This window comes from Mytilus trossulus, chromosome 14 (genome assembly GCF_036588685.1).
Source record: "Mytilus trossulus isolate FHL-02 chromosome 14, PNRI_Mtr1.1.1.hap1, whole genome shotgun sequence".
Taxonomy (NCBI): Eukaryota; Metazoa; Mollusca; class Bivalvia; order Mytilida; family Mytilidae; genus Mytilus; species Mytilus trossulus.
The window spans coordinates 18,239,990-18,254,145 of record NC_086386.1 but is presented as its reverse complement, the minus strand read 5'-3'; the positions used below and the strand labels follow the sequence as shown (position 1 = coordinate 18,254,145).

At 32.8% G+C, this 14,156-nt stretch overlaps 1 protein-coding gene across 4 annotated transcripts; it reads right to left on the bottom strand.

Annotated features, from left to right (window-relative positions):
* Positions 1–1,723: 1,723 nt before the first annotated feature.
* LOC134697144 (uncharacterized) lies at positions 1,724–12,839 on the bottom strand. 4 transcript variants are annotated; one of them, XM_063559204.1, is made up of 3 exons: positions 12,755–12,839; positions 9,699–9,731; positions 1,724–4,202 (listed from the first exon to the last, which is right to left on the bottom strand). In XM_063559204.1, the coding sequence occupies exon 3, from the start codon at positions 4,088–4,090 to the stop codon at positions 2,072–2,074; it is 2,019 nt and encodes a 672-aa protein (XP_063415274.1). In that variant the 5' UTR covers positions 4,091–4,202; positions 9,699–9,731; positions 12,755–12,839; the 3' UTR covers positions 1,724–2,071. The 4 variants fall into 4 exon arrangements, with proteins under 4 accessions (XP_063415274.1, XP_063415275.1, XP_063415276.1 ...); XM_063559205.1 differs by lacking the exon at positions 12,755–12,839 and adding an exon at positions 12,495–12,622; XM_063559206.1 differs by having other exon boundaries at positions 3,551–4,202; positions 7,658–9,731.
* Between the last annotated feature and the right edge of the window lie 1,317 nt (positions 12,840–14,156).

The window sequence follows — 14,156 nt, the reverse complement described above, 5'->3', positions numbered from 1 at the left end:
AAAACAAATCCAGGTTACAAACCAAACCCGAAGGAAACACATCAACTATGAGAGGAAAACAAAGGAACAACTAGTTTAAAATGCAAATTTGGAGAAACCTTGTGTGGTGAATAACTTGCAAATTTTCGTACTTCACTCGTCAGGATTCGTACTCATGCTACTAGTATTGCAATATCGATACAAACCTGCATGTCCATCGCTTTAGACGTCTCAGTCACCTAGATAAGTTGTCGAGAGTTCTTGGAAAGAACAAATGTATGGTCCCTCAAATTTGCAGATTTAGCAATGTTGTGCAGATATTTACAGTTATTATATATGAATTTATGAATACAATAATTGTGTGTTTTTTAAATAGACATGTATCACCTTCACTGTTGATCCAATTGATGGATCTGTCGAAGAGTTGTCACTTGTTTTGTTTTATCTTAAATATCCTTAAGCGTTTCATTTAGTTTTATTAAATTTTGTAATCAATATTCAAGCAATTGAACTTTACTTGCTCCAGACTGATGCGTATCTTCTGTCCGTAATTCCGTAAAATATTCATGTTTTGAATCGTTATTTGTGTCGCATAGTGCAATAACATGGTTATGTTATATCCACGAAACAGTGTTATGTCCTAATAGCAACTTTATGTAATTTCCCATGCGATAAAATGAATAATGTCATTTGTATTTAGAAAATGTCAATGCTACCTACAGAGACTAGATATAATAAAACTTGTATGTATAAAAGATGTGTTAACATAATCACACATCTGTACTAAATGTGGAAATACATTCTTCTGTCAATGGTTAAAACTATATATAAACGGAACAGAAAATTGGTGTAAAAGTCTCGGCTACTTCTTTGTAGTATTTCTGTAAAATAAAATCATTTGGCGAAATTAGATCAATGAAAAGGGTGATTTGAATTATAAATAAAATTTCTCCCTGATATATTTATGGAAATTTAAAAAGCTGATACTTAAAAAACGCAGAAATTTATTTCTCACCTTGATGACGTGTTTCCTTTATATTCAAGAAATGCGACGCAGGGAACGCGATTTAAATAAATCTTATTTTAACAACAATAATAATCAATTTCTATATTTTGATATTTCCTCTTTGAAAGGGAAAATCAAATGAATAATTTACAACAAAAGAGATTCTATTTTTCTTTTTTGGGGGCGCGGATGTTCCTTTGATTACTTTACAAAGCACATTGAATAACTTGTTCGCTGTATTAACTTTGTGTCTGTAGTAATGATTTTATTTCAATAAACGAAATCAAGTTATCAGTAGAATTATCAATACTTGGATTTTTGGTAACAATACTTATATTTTATTGGCTAAATTCTTTTACAGATTCAAATATTTCATTTTAAAGTTTCACTATATTTGTAGAAATCTTTCTAAAACTGCTTATAACATTCTATTTTTAAACGGCAATGTTGTTGCAAAAAAATCGAAAATGTATATACGATCAACTTAAACTTATTGTCAACATTAACAATACCAACTGAATTGTACCAGGTGTGCTTTTCGTTCAGTCTTTGTATATAGACAAGGTCGTTCGTTTTCTCGTTTACATTATTTTACATTTTTCATTTCGGGGCCTGATATTGCTCATTGTTTAAGGCCGAACGGTGACCTATAGTTATTAATTTCATGATACTATTCTGCTTGATTTATACATCGATATAGATTAACACGTAAAGTTAAGTGCTTGAAAGACAAACAAATTAAACAAATCCAAAACTATTTGACAAAATACGTTTAAAATACAACGGATTATTATTCATTACACACATTTATTCCATTACATATGGTAAAATGGTCAATAACAGTATTAGAAAAATTGTAATAAACGACGAGCTAAACAAGATCCCAATGGGTATAACAGAATGCTTGTAGTTACTCAATGAAGGCTGTATTAAGTTTCAGTGAGCATAACTAGAAGCACACCTAACGATGTTTACACAGTTTTATTCTGTTTTATGACTGAATGCGTAGAAAAATAAAAACTCTACATTGTAAAAAGATGATAACCAAGCGTTAATTGAACCCGTATTACTTATATTTCATTGATTTCACAATGTTAAATCTTTACAGTAACATAAATGTTTCAAAGTTTTATATGCTATACAATGCGATTGGTTATTATATCTATTGGTTCGACTGACGTCACCTAGAAGCGTCAGTTCATTGTTTTTACTACTAACTGTACCTTCAAATAGGGAATGACCAGGGGTAGTCTCGATTAACACAACGAAACGTTGTTCGGATTCCACCTCTGGTTGATAAAACAGATTCAACAAAGTCTTCCTACTAAAATCTTCTCTGTATTCTAAACCTGTTTTGATTTCCTGGGCTTCTTTCACTTGATACAAGGATAACGTTGAGCATGTGTCTTTAAATTGTTCAAGTTTGATGTTAATAGAATTCACAACAAACTTTCCAATATCTATCATACGAGAATTAACTGATACTTTGTGAGATGTATAACATGCACACACATGTTCTGCTATAGCGGCGTCAGAGCATGTCCTATCTTTAGGTATCTTTCTTAGAAGACTTATCCCTCTCGGATACGGCCTTGTCATAACTTTCTCAGACAACGTAAAATTTTCATTAAGTATGTCCACGAAAGTTTCATGCAAATCAAATGGTGACGTTAACTTATTTTCGTTGTCTTGTAAATTTGTATGTATATGAGGGTATGTATTCTTAATTTGTTTAGGAATGATAATGCTCAACAAAGGCATACGTTCTTCTATTCTCCCAATTGCTGTATTTCGAATTTCGTCCGTCCTAGGACCATGATCACCAAACAAAATAAAAATAGTATTTTTGAAAAGTCCTTCGTTATAAAAATATTGAATCATTTGTTCTATATCATCGTCAGCATGTTCTAAGAAATTCATATAATCATGTCCTATTTCTGTTAGCCATGACAACCCAAATTTCCGATTTCCTTTATAAGTTGATACAAAGTTTTTATAGTGATCTATATGTATTGCATGCTTTGGACGACTTTTATAACATAGAGATGAATATTTTTTCATTTTAATATCTTTATCTTCCAGGAACATAAACACTTGGTCCAAATTTGATTGCACTGGATGTAGTTTTTTCCTTGCTATGTAGTACGGCCTAAGGTAATGATCTACTGGAGAATCTTTAAAACCCTTTTGCATATAATTAAACATGCTTATTTCTGGAAAATCTTCACTGAACATGGTAACATATCCTTTTTGGGAAAAGTTTTTCCATATAAAGGGGTATTTATCGGTGAACTCTTTCCTAGGGTCTAACTTAGGTAATTCATTGCTGTATGCAGTTTTTCCTGTTAATGATGCCATCAGGTTCGGATATGTGATTGCTGCAATACTTGTGTAGCCTTTGAAATTATATCCATTAAGCTTTTTGATTAAATTCATAGTTTTAGGCAGTTTCCGCTCTGCAGCTAATCGTGACACTGAATCAAGACCGAACATCAATACACTTAAGCATTTGTCATTTTCATTTAATATTTCCTTATTTTTTCGAACTGTTTTAAAGTCAACGTTATGAAGAACAATGTCATATAGAAGTCTTTGGTCACCGAAACATTTAACATTTACATAATCTGACGGAATATAAACAGGGAGTAATAACTTGACTTCATGTGATAGTGTTACATCATTGTCACTGGAACGCATAATCAAACGATAAAAACAATCGAAATGATTATTTTTGTTTGAAATTTCACTTCTGTTTAGTTGTAGTTTCCCCATTTTGTCAATATAAACAATGGACGGAGACGGTTCGCAAACAATTGGTTTCGGATGCCATATATACTGCATGACTGATTTGTCAAAAGGGTCAATGTCAGGTAAAAGGCACGTGCTATTTATACTTTGATGAACAAATATAAATCGAACAGGCTGGATACATGAATTCATCAATATCAATAAAATCACTGTGAATAAAATAAACAACGTTGTTTTTATTCTTCTTTTACTCCAATTATGTATAGACATACTGTCATTTCCTACACGCAACTTTTTAAACACTCTTGTTGAATATTTCACTGGACACATACTTGCCTTTCTAAGGAATTGAATCATTTTAAGTTGACGTTATCTTAACATCCCATCTATAGTTTTATTCATAGTTATCTCAACTTAATTTTGGTACTGGAAATGTCCACATACATTTATTCCATAACCATGCTAACGACTGTAATTATAAAATAATTCACACATAAAGGTATCAAATATATTCTAATATCACTTGGGAAATGTCCATTATATTGATTGGATTAATGCACTGTTTGTAATCCAATCATACAACAGATGTTACTTTGTGTATTTATTTATAAAGTCAACTGTACTTCTTTAACTTTGACTTTTTACAAAAAGGTAAAAACAAGTTAATATTCAACAACTGTAGTATGGATATCCAATCGTAATACTAATTTAAATAATAAGAAGGGTACGTTTTCTTTAGATCTTCGGGTGATTAACTTCGAATATTTAAAAAGGAGAGTGTTTTTATACCGAATGATTTTATTGTTACTGCAATCTACAATCCTGTCGTTCATCGATTGTCATTGGAAGAGCTTAGAACAGCGCCTTTATGCATAAAACTCCTTTTTTAAAGTTAAGATTTGTTCCGAACGGACGGATTTTTCTACATGTCCTACGATAAATTAGTATTACGATAAGATATCTTAACTTAAGTGGTTTGTGCGTATCAGCCCCGTGATCTAACTTCCATATCTGAAATTGCTGTGCACTGTCTAGCTGCTCCCACTCATTGACTAGTTAGTAATGAACGATAAAAACTAAAATTAATAGCAATGAACACAAGATTTCCGAATGAATCTAAATAAATGAATGCATTCACAACACATTATCAAAACATAATTTTTACGAAAAACAAGGACTTCAAAGAAATACTAACCGAATTTACATTCCATATCCTTCCACAGTCAAACACAAAAACCAAACAATGACTTAAACCAAGGGCTCCAAAACTTGCGATTAATGGTGGAATGTCAGAGGGGAGCTATAAAGGGGGGAGGGGTTTAACTGTTATGCTGTTATGAGGTAATTTAATTCTTTGTAATCTCATATTTTGAAAATATATCTGCTGTTACAGTTACCTTTTATTGTCTTATTCCTTGTTAGCTGTTATAGGACTTTAATTTTTATTGTTAACTGTTATTGTGAGATTGTATTTGTTGTTAACTGTTTTTGTTAAAATTTGAATATTAGAATTCTGACAGCCAAACTTAAGGTGGCACCTAACACTACAGGGAGATAACTCTGTAAAGTCAGCTTAACATTTTAATTGCGTTGTGTTGTAAGAGTAATATTTAGCTTCTCAATGATAAAAAAATCACAAAAATACTAAACTCCAAGAATTCAAAACGGAAAGTCCCTATTCAAATTGCAAAATCAAAAGCTCAAACACATCGAACGAATTGATAACAGCTGTCATATCCCTGACCTTGGTACAGGTATTTTCTTACGTGAAAAAATGGTGGATTGAACCTGGTTTTATAGCTAGCTAAACCTCTCACTTGTATGACAGTCGCATCAAATTCCATTATAATGACAACGATGCATGATCAAAACAAACAGACATGAAAATGTCAAAAATAAGGGTTCAGCAGTCTGAGTCAACATTGTTTTAAATTCTTAATCACTATAAAATCAAGCAAATATTTAACAAAGAAGCACAAAAAGGCATAAATCAAATTGGCAATCTAGTATTTCAAAATTCATGAAAATAATGTTCTGGTATGTTGTTCAATGCTTACGTTGTCAGACGAAAGCTCGAGTTTGTATGGGTTGATTTTCAGAAAAAAAATACATATTGGAGAACATAAAACGCCGTTTGATTTATAAAACATAGAGATATGTCAAAAAATAAAAGGTATTTTTTCAAATGTTATCCCTATTGCATTTGCCTCTGATTAAATGCAACTGATCTCATATTTATGTAATTTATGTGACTTTCGCACAGGATGCGAATGGCAGCAGTTATCGTGATGTCAGACTACTTATAAAGGGACATAACACTGTTACTAGCCTATAATATCAGATAAAACACACCAGAAAATCCATATTAGATACACGGGGTTTCCATGTGTTTAATTTTAACAATCGATATTCCTAGAAATGTAAGGAGGGTAGGATGATTAATATTACCAGATAGCCAAGTTTAAAATTAAAAGTGATATGAAGTGTATTCACGATCATTTTATTCATATTAGTAGTAACTTCTTTCATGCAAAGTCAAAACCGATCAATGAGTATTGGGTAACATGCACAACAACCATAACTTTAACTATATCAAACAAGCTGTCACGAATGTACGCCATATGTTCTTTAAACAAGGATGTGTGAGGAATATGTATACAGTCATGTGAATGAAAGGAAAAGTGGGATATACATGTACGTCCTGTTAAAGTATATTCAAGCATTATTATAACCAGTGCATATATATGTGAAAAGATAAACACGTAAGCTTTGATAACAATAAATAAAGAATGTGTCCATATGACACAGATGATGCCCCCGTTGCATGTAAGATTATAAAAAGACATAACTCAACAACTATAGAAGTGACACAACCAAACTTAATATCTGTTTTGTAGTTATAATCATTGTGTATAAGTTTCAGAACATTTGCTTGAGGCAAACTCAAGTTAGAGAATGGAAACAAAAAAATCAGCAATTTTTCTATTTATAAAGGGGCATAATTCTAGAACAGTAAAAGTCAGACCACAAAAATTCAAACTTGATCTGGTTTGTTTTGTGGTAATAAGCACTGTATATTAGTTTCATTACATTTGATTGAGGCAAACTAAAGTAAGAGAACGGAATCGGAAACTTCTACATTTTTCACTGTAGATCTGTGATTTGTGGTAATGAGATTGTGATTAGTTTTGTAACATTTGGTTGAGCAAACAAAAGTTAGAGAACGGAAACGAAAATTTCAGCTATTTTTCCATTTGAAAGGGGCAATACTCTAGAATAGTAAAAGTGACGCTACCAAATTCAACCTTGGTCTGTGTTATGTGGTAATTAGCATTGACTGAACATGATAAACTTCATAACATTTGGTTGAGGCAAACAAAAGTTAGAGAACGGACAAGGTTTAAACTTAATGCCCCTCTCTGCTTCGGCGGCGTCATAAAATTTCGTTTCATTGCTTTTACAACAAAGAGATCATATTTCATGTTTTAGTATGCCCAAGATAATAATGCAAAAAGCCAATTTTAGACAAGGTAATCCCATACGCCTGCAAATATGGCTTAGTCACATATTTAATTTCTACTTCGAGGAATATTTCAGTATAACTCTAGAACGGTAAAATATAAATCTGAATCTGTGTTTTGGTGGTATTAAGCATTGTGTATTTATTTCATAACATTTGGTTGAGGCAAACTTAATAAAGTTAGAGAACGGAAACTAATTTTGGGCTGGATGGACATACAGACGGACAAGGATTAAACTTAATGACCTACGGTGAGTGCGTAACAATGAGTATGCACCTCTATACGCCACATCAGCATTTTTAAATACAACTTTGGCTTGCTCTGCATTGTATATCTGTAAAAAGTATCATATAAAAATAACAGTATAAAAAGTTTAATAATTATAACACAAACATTCACTTACAAAAGCAATACAGTTTCAATCTTTTATCATTAATGCACGATGACTGGTTTCCATAGCGATTAGTCCGACTGACATGTCCCAATACTGAAAATAATTCGATTGCATTCGTTTCCTCTACAGTTGCCTCAAACATAGCAGCACTTGGCAAAACGTCAAAAAGTATCAAAAAACGTTTGTTTTTGTCCTCTTTTGGCTTAATGAAATTATGCATAAATTTCTTATCGTCGTATTGTTCATTATGTTTTAATTGGGAGTGAACTAATTTTGCTTCTATGATCTTATTCAACGTCAAAGTGACGCACTTTTCCTTTAAATGATGCAAATCACGATTTATTTTCGTAACAACAAAGGCTGCCAAACGTTCAATCTTGGTATTGTTAACTGGGATATTTTCAGAAGTGTAGCACGCACAGTTATGTTCATGAATCCCTGCATCGGCACATGATCGCTGTTTTGGAATGTTCCTGAAAAGACTTATTCCTCTTGACAACGGATATTGTACAACGTTTGTACTATAAGAGTATTCGTTTTTAAAAATATCTACAATAGTTTCGTAAAAGTCAAAAGGAGAAGTTAATCTTTCGATATTTGTTCGCAAGTTTGTCTCAGCTTGTGGAAATTTGTCTTTGAAGTTCTGAGGAAGAACAACTGAAAAGAATGGCATTCTCTCTTCAATACGTCCTATTGGTGTGTTACGGATTTTATCTACTCTTGAACCATGATCACTTACAAAAAATAATACGGACTTTTCTAAATGACCATCTTCTTTAAGAAACGTTAAAAAATCCAGCAAATCATCGTCTGCTAACTTTATAAAGTTAACGTAGTCATGACTAATCTCGTTCAACCAAGAGAGACCGAACTTTAACTTGTTGCGATAAGATTTTAAAAATCGTTTATAATAGTCCAGTTGTAAAACGTGTTTTGGTTTATCACTATAACACAATGTTGATGTTTTACCAACTTTGATATTTTGATTTTCTAGAAATAAAAAGGCTTCATTTATCGTTGATTGATACTTTCGCATTTTGTTTATACCCAAATAGAAAGGACGGAAATAATGGTCTGTTGGTGATTGGTTGAACCCTGGAACAGCATAGTTGAATGTTGAAAGTCTAGGCCAATCTTCAGCATACATAGTAACAGCATCATCTTTTGAGAAGTTATTCCAGATAAACGGATGATTATCGAAAAACACATTAGGGTCGACCGGAAAATCTTTGCTGTATCCAATACGGCCAGCCAAAAAAGCCACCATATTTGGGAATGTGTTTTCTCCAACTTTTGCATATCCCTTTAAAATGTGTCCCTGTAAAGTATCTTGCAGATATTTTAGCGTTTTTGGAAGTTCACGAATAGCTGCCAAGCGCGACATACCATCTATTCCAAGTAACAAAACACTAAAGCGATTTTCATCAGATGTGAATTTTTTTCCGGACTTATGAATATGGTAGTGTAGACGCTCATACAATAAATTGCCGCTGTAATCGTAGCACTGAACTTTAATAAAGTCTGAGGTCAACTTTGAACTTTTAGAGAACCAGACTGGTAAATTAAATAATACCTCGTTATCGTTTTCCGTTTCTCGAATTATATTTTGATAACTACAGTTAACAACTTCTAAATGAGTTCGACTATAATTTACATGTACAGTATCGTTGTCATCGATATAAACTAGTTCAGTGTTTTGTGTACACACTATAGGATCTGGTTGCCAAAAAAATGCTAGAATATCTTTATCAAACGGATTTATCTGTGGTATCATACACTGCGCATGTGTATTAGCATGCGTATACACAAAATGACCAGGTGCTTGAAAGAAAACTAGATAACAAAAATAACTGATTCCTACTATGATGATGCCTGCAAACATGCGTCTTAAAATCCCAGCTTTCCAAAGCCTGCTTTTCTGTTTCTCTCCAACCATGGTAACTGTTTACTACGTCATGCATGTTCTACTAGTAATATTGATATAAAGCTATATATTTCATGCAAACCCCATCCAATGAACCATTGTTAGTAATCATCGAACATAAATCACCTTTGGAGTGTAGATCTCTTTAACTCTTTGCACCTACAAAGATAAAATATTGTTATAAATACCAAATAAATTGAGAATGTGTTCATGGGACATAGATGATGCCCTCGCTGTATATCATATAAGGTTATAAAGGGACATCACTAAAGGACGGTAAAAGTCTGAGTTATATGCGGTAATAAGTAATGTGTATAAGTTTCATAACATTTGGTTGAGGTTAATTTAAGTTAGAGAATGGAAACGAATAATTCAGCATTTTTTTCCTTTTTAAAAGGGGGAAATTTAAAAACATTTAATCTGCATTGATCTGTCATTGTCTGTAGTTTGTGGTAACAAGGATTGTGTATAAGTTTCATAGCATTTGGTTGAATAAACTCATGTTGCAAAAAGGAAGAAGAATTTCTATAGTTCACCAATGATGTTTTTAGTTAATTTTAACGGATGTTTCTTTATTTTTCTCCATTTATAATATGATTAATACAAAATAAATACATGAAAAACTATATAGTACACTATGTATAAAATTGCACCAAGCTAGAACTAACTTGTTAAACAAGGAACATACTAGCATCAACTTCTATATTCTTTGAAAACAGACGAATTATAAATAGCAGAAATATAGAACTACAATTATAAACAAAGAGTGAATCGAGAAATTATAGGCCTTTTTAAGAAGAATTAGCATTGCAGGGTTAAACATATATATATATAGCGATTCCATTTCATCAGAGCGCCCGGAAAATTTCCGTGCATGTCAATAGTTTTCCGAATTGAAAAATTGCCCACCCAGCTCCTGTTTTGCCCCCTCGTCATGCTATTATATTTAAATAAACGTAAGATATATATGACACCCAGGCATTCTATTCGTGTTACTTCACGACATTTCACTGACCAAAGAATGCACTGATTAAAGTTGTGCGACATAACCATGATAGCTTAGCTAAGGGACGACATCAAAAGTTCAATGTATGATAAAAAAAAACTTAATTCACATAGTTTTTTCACTGACCCCTTCCTTATTTAATTTTGGGAAAATCGATCATAACAACAATAAAATTCCTAGCCTCCGTGTGTTCACATGACGTACAATGTTATTAGACATGACATATGACTAACCTATGTATAATATTCATATCAGATTTTGTTTAGTGTACTGCGAATAATCCTATTTGTTTTGTAATTGGCGAATCATAAATATATACGTTTTCTACCACATACATTTGATAGTTAAACAATATAATTATATGTGAATTGATCGAAAATACTAGAGAAAATGATGTTCATCATATTTCTGCAGGATAGAATTTTCTTTAATTGTCATTTTATCATAAATTATGTATAATAATCCTTCTTGACTTTTGTCATATAAACAAATTTGAAATAAAACATGCTTGTGACAAACTGAAACTATGTGTTTTGAGGGTCTGCATGTGGTTTTTACAGTATATAAGTAACACATAGCTGAGAGGGTGATAGAGCAGATTGTTACCCCAAGAAAAAGATTGTCAACCGCAGCGAAGCCAACTGAAGGTTGATAATGCTTTTTCGAGATAACATAATGAAACATGTATCTTACCTAATTGTAAACATTGTAAACAATAAGGACAGAAGATTACATTATACTTCAAAAACCAAAAAGGGGGGGGATCCAACTTTATGTCCCAATTAAAATGATTTGATGGTCAAGAAACAGGGGGGCCCAAATACAAATACAAAAATAAACAAAAAACAAATATACAGAGACGTATTTTCTCAATGATAAGTGACACATATTTTATATCTTAATTGCGTGGAGGTGTTATTTATATTATATTATTAATTCAATTGGAAGAAAATAGTATTCTTATTTATACAAGATTTCAAACTTGCCATGTGTGTATGTTGACCTCGGGGGAATTAATTTCTACTTCTATAGTATTAATTTCTTATTTCGGATAATTTTATTGTACTGTGTTTGCTTTTTTTTCATCTTTTTTGTTACTACAAAAAAAAGAAGAAAAGAAAATGTCAGTATTAAAAATTGAATATGAAATTGTGAATGTGAATGTGAATGCATATATGTTATGTATGACGTATGTTATAGGAGTAGTACATGATGTTGTACAATGTACATCCGGGAAAAAATATTTATGTATTATAATTATAGTGAGATAACAGACAAGAAATTGGCGACAGCTGGTGAACTTATGGACTTATGACTTTAATTTGACATTTAAATAAAACTTGTCTCCATAGGAAAGGAATTTGATAGAGATAATGTGATACCAGATATCACGATACAAAATTTAACCTTCTCCAGGGAAATCAGTTAAAGAAAAAAAGTAAATAATTTGGAATAATACATAAAATTAGTCATGACAATATACCAACATATATAACCCTGTGATCTGAATTAATGCAGTTTATCGTGTAAATCGTAGCAGTCGATGAAGTTCGTAAATACACAAGAGAAATTCCAACATCACAATGATTGACAAGTTTTTTATTTAAAGGGATATTTAGAAAAGAAATATTGTCAACATTATCACAAGTACCTAAATGAATCATCAATATATGTTCATACTGCATGCAAATGATGTTTGAAGCATTAATTAACTGTTAAAAGCCCTGTGAGTGCCTCTGACTCTGGGGAAGGAAGTAATAAATGTATAACATATACAACCAACATTAATAGCGATTCGGTTTTCTTTATTTTGCTATACTTTTTTTTCAATAAGAGCAAACGATCTCAGCGAATAAACCCATAGAAAACCATAAAATATAAACAAACAGAAAATAAATACATAATATTCAACTTACTTCTTGGCGAATATAAATGTCAAAGGTCAGGTAATACCTTGTTTTCATTCATGATAAATGATAAATGATTTGAACATGAATACAAGATAACAACTATAACACTACACATTCAATGTGTTAGAATAGATTACGAATTTTAGACAAATTGTTAATTCACGACGATAAAATAAAATTGTGTATCGATAAAATTACTAAACAATCAATATTAATTATTGTGTGTTAGTGCCAGTTGCATTAAAATCGTTACAAACATAACTTACTGTACGCTTTTGTCTAACACACACCAACGACCAATATGTCATGTGCGTTGTTTATCCAGGCCACCTTAGGAATCTGAAATTTCAGAGGCCAAGGGAAGGGAAATTTTAGTCATATGCACTTTAATAAGGTTCAACTCCAGGACGTATCTAAATGAATATATGGTTATCCTTTATTTAGCATGTGTAACTAAATTTCAATGGGAGGTCTTTTATAGGATATGATCAAATCTTTGAAAGACCGTGACCCCGGACCGTGACGCCTCCAAAATTATTGAAAACTAATGTATTCAACATTTAAAATAATTAAATGTCATTTTGTAACAATTAAATAAAAATCAGAAAATGTGGAAAGCTCTCTGAGATTAGGATTCAATGAGACAACTCTCAGAGACCAATTTGACACCCAAACGTGAAGATGTACTTACAAAGCTACCATTTGATTTTTATGGGGGGCTAGGATGAAAAATTTTGTCCTGCCTTTTTTTTTTAGTTGTAATTTCTGTCCTGCCTTATTATTTTTCAGTCTATTCGGTCCTGCCCTTTTTTTTTTTCTTCTTATCTTATCCTGACTTTTTTACAATTGTCATCCTGCCTTTTTTTTGCCAAGTTACTCATCCTGCCTTTTTTAACTCAAAATCCTGTCCTGCCTTTTTTTCAAATTTCATCCTAGCCCCCCCCCCCCCCCCCCCTTAAAATCAAATGGTAGCTCCCTTACTATGTACACTGGCGGATCTAGAAATTTTCATAAGTGGGGGCCCACTGACTGCCTAAGAGGGGACCCGCTCCAGTCACGCTTCAGTGATTCCCTATACAAACAACCATTTTGTTTCCAAAAAAGGGGGGCCCGGGCAACCTTCCCCCCTAAATCTGCCTCTGATGTAATGTGTGGCATGGATGAGCCGCTTTGTCACTAGTTCATTTACATTGTAGTTCTAGGATGAGGGGGTAGGAGGGGTCCTGATCCTGAAATCCCGGAGTTAAAACCATGACATCGATCCCGAGGTCCCGAATTTAAAATACATAAAAATCCGTCATCCCGAAATTCGAAAAAACGAATTTCCGGATCCCGAAAAGGTCAGTCCCGAAATCATGAACTTAATGTAAATAAACCCGATCCCGAAGTCCCCATAAAAGTTCTCCCCACTCCGGGCCTCTAGGATGGATATCACAGCTCTGATCACTAAAAATAATCGACGCCCCCTAGCTTTAAATAAAATGTGCATATATATATATATAGTACATGCCAGATACCAGGTGCGGATCTAGCCATTTTAGGGGTCCAACCACATGCCCCCTACCCTTTAAATGCATTATTTAATCGTCCAAAGAAATAGGGTGTTCCAACCCCCAGGGTTCCCCCGGACTACCCCCTCCCAGTGGCGGATGCAGGGGGAGGGTTCCG

Coding starts and splice junctions, on each gene's coding strand:
- LOC134697144 (XM_063559204.1), bottom strand. CDS start 4,090: ATGATTCAATTCCTTAGAAAGGCAAGTATGTGTCCAGTGAAATATTCA.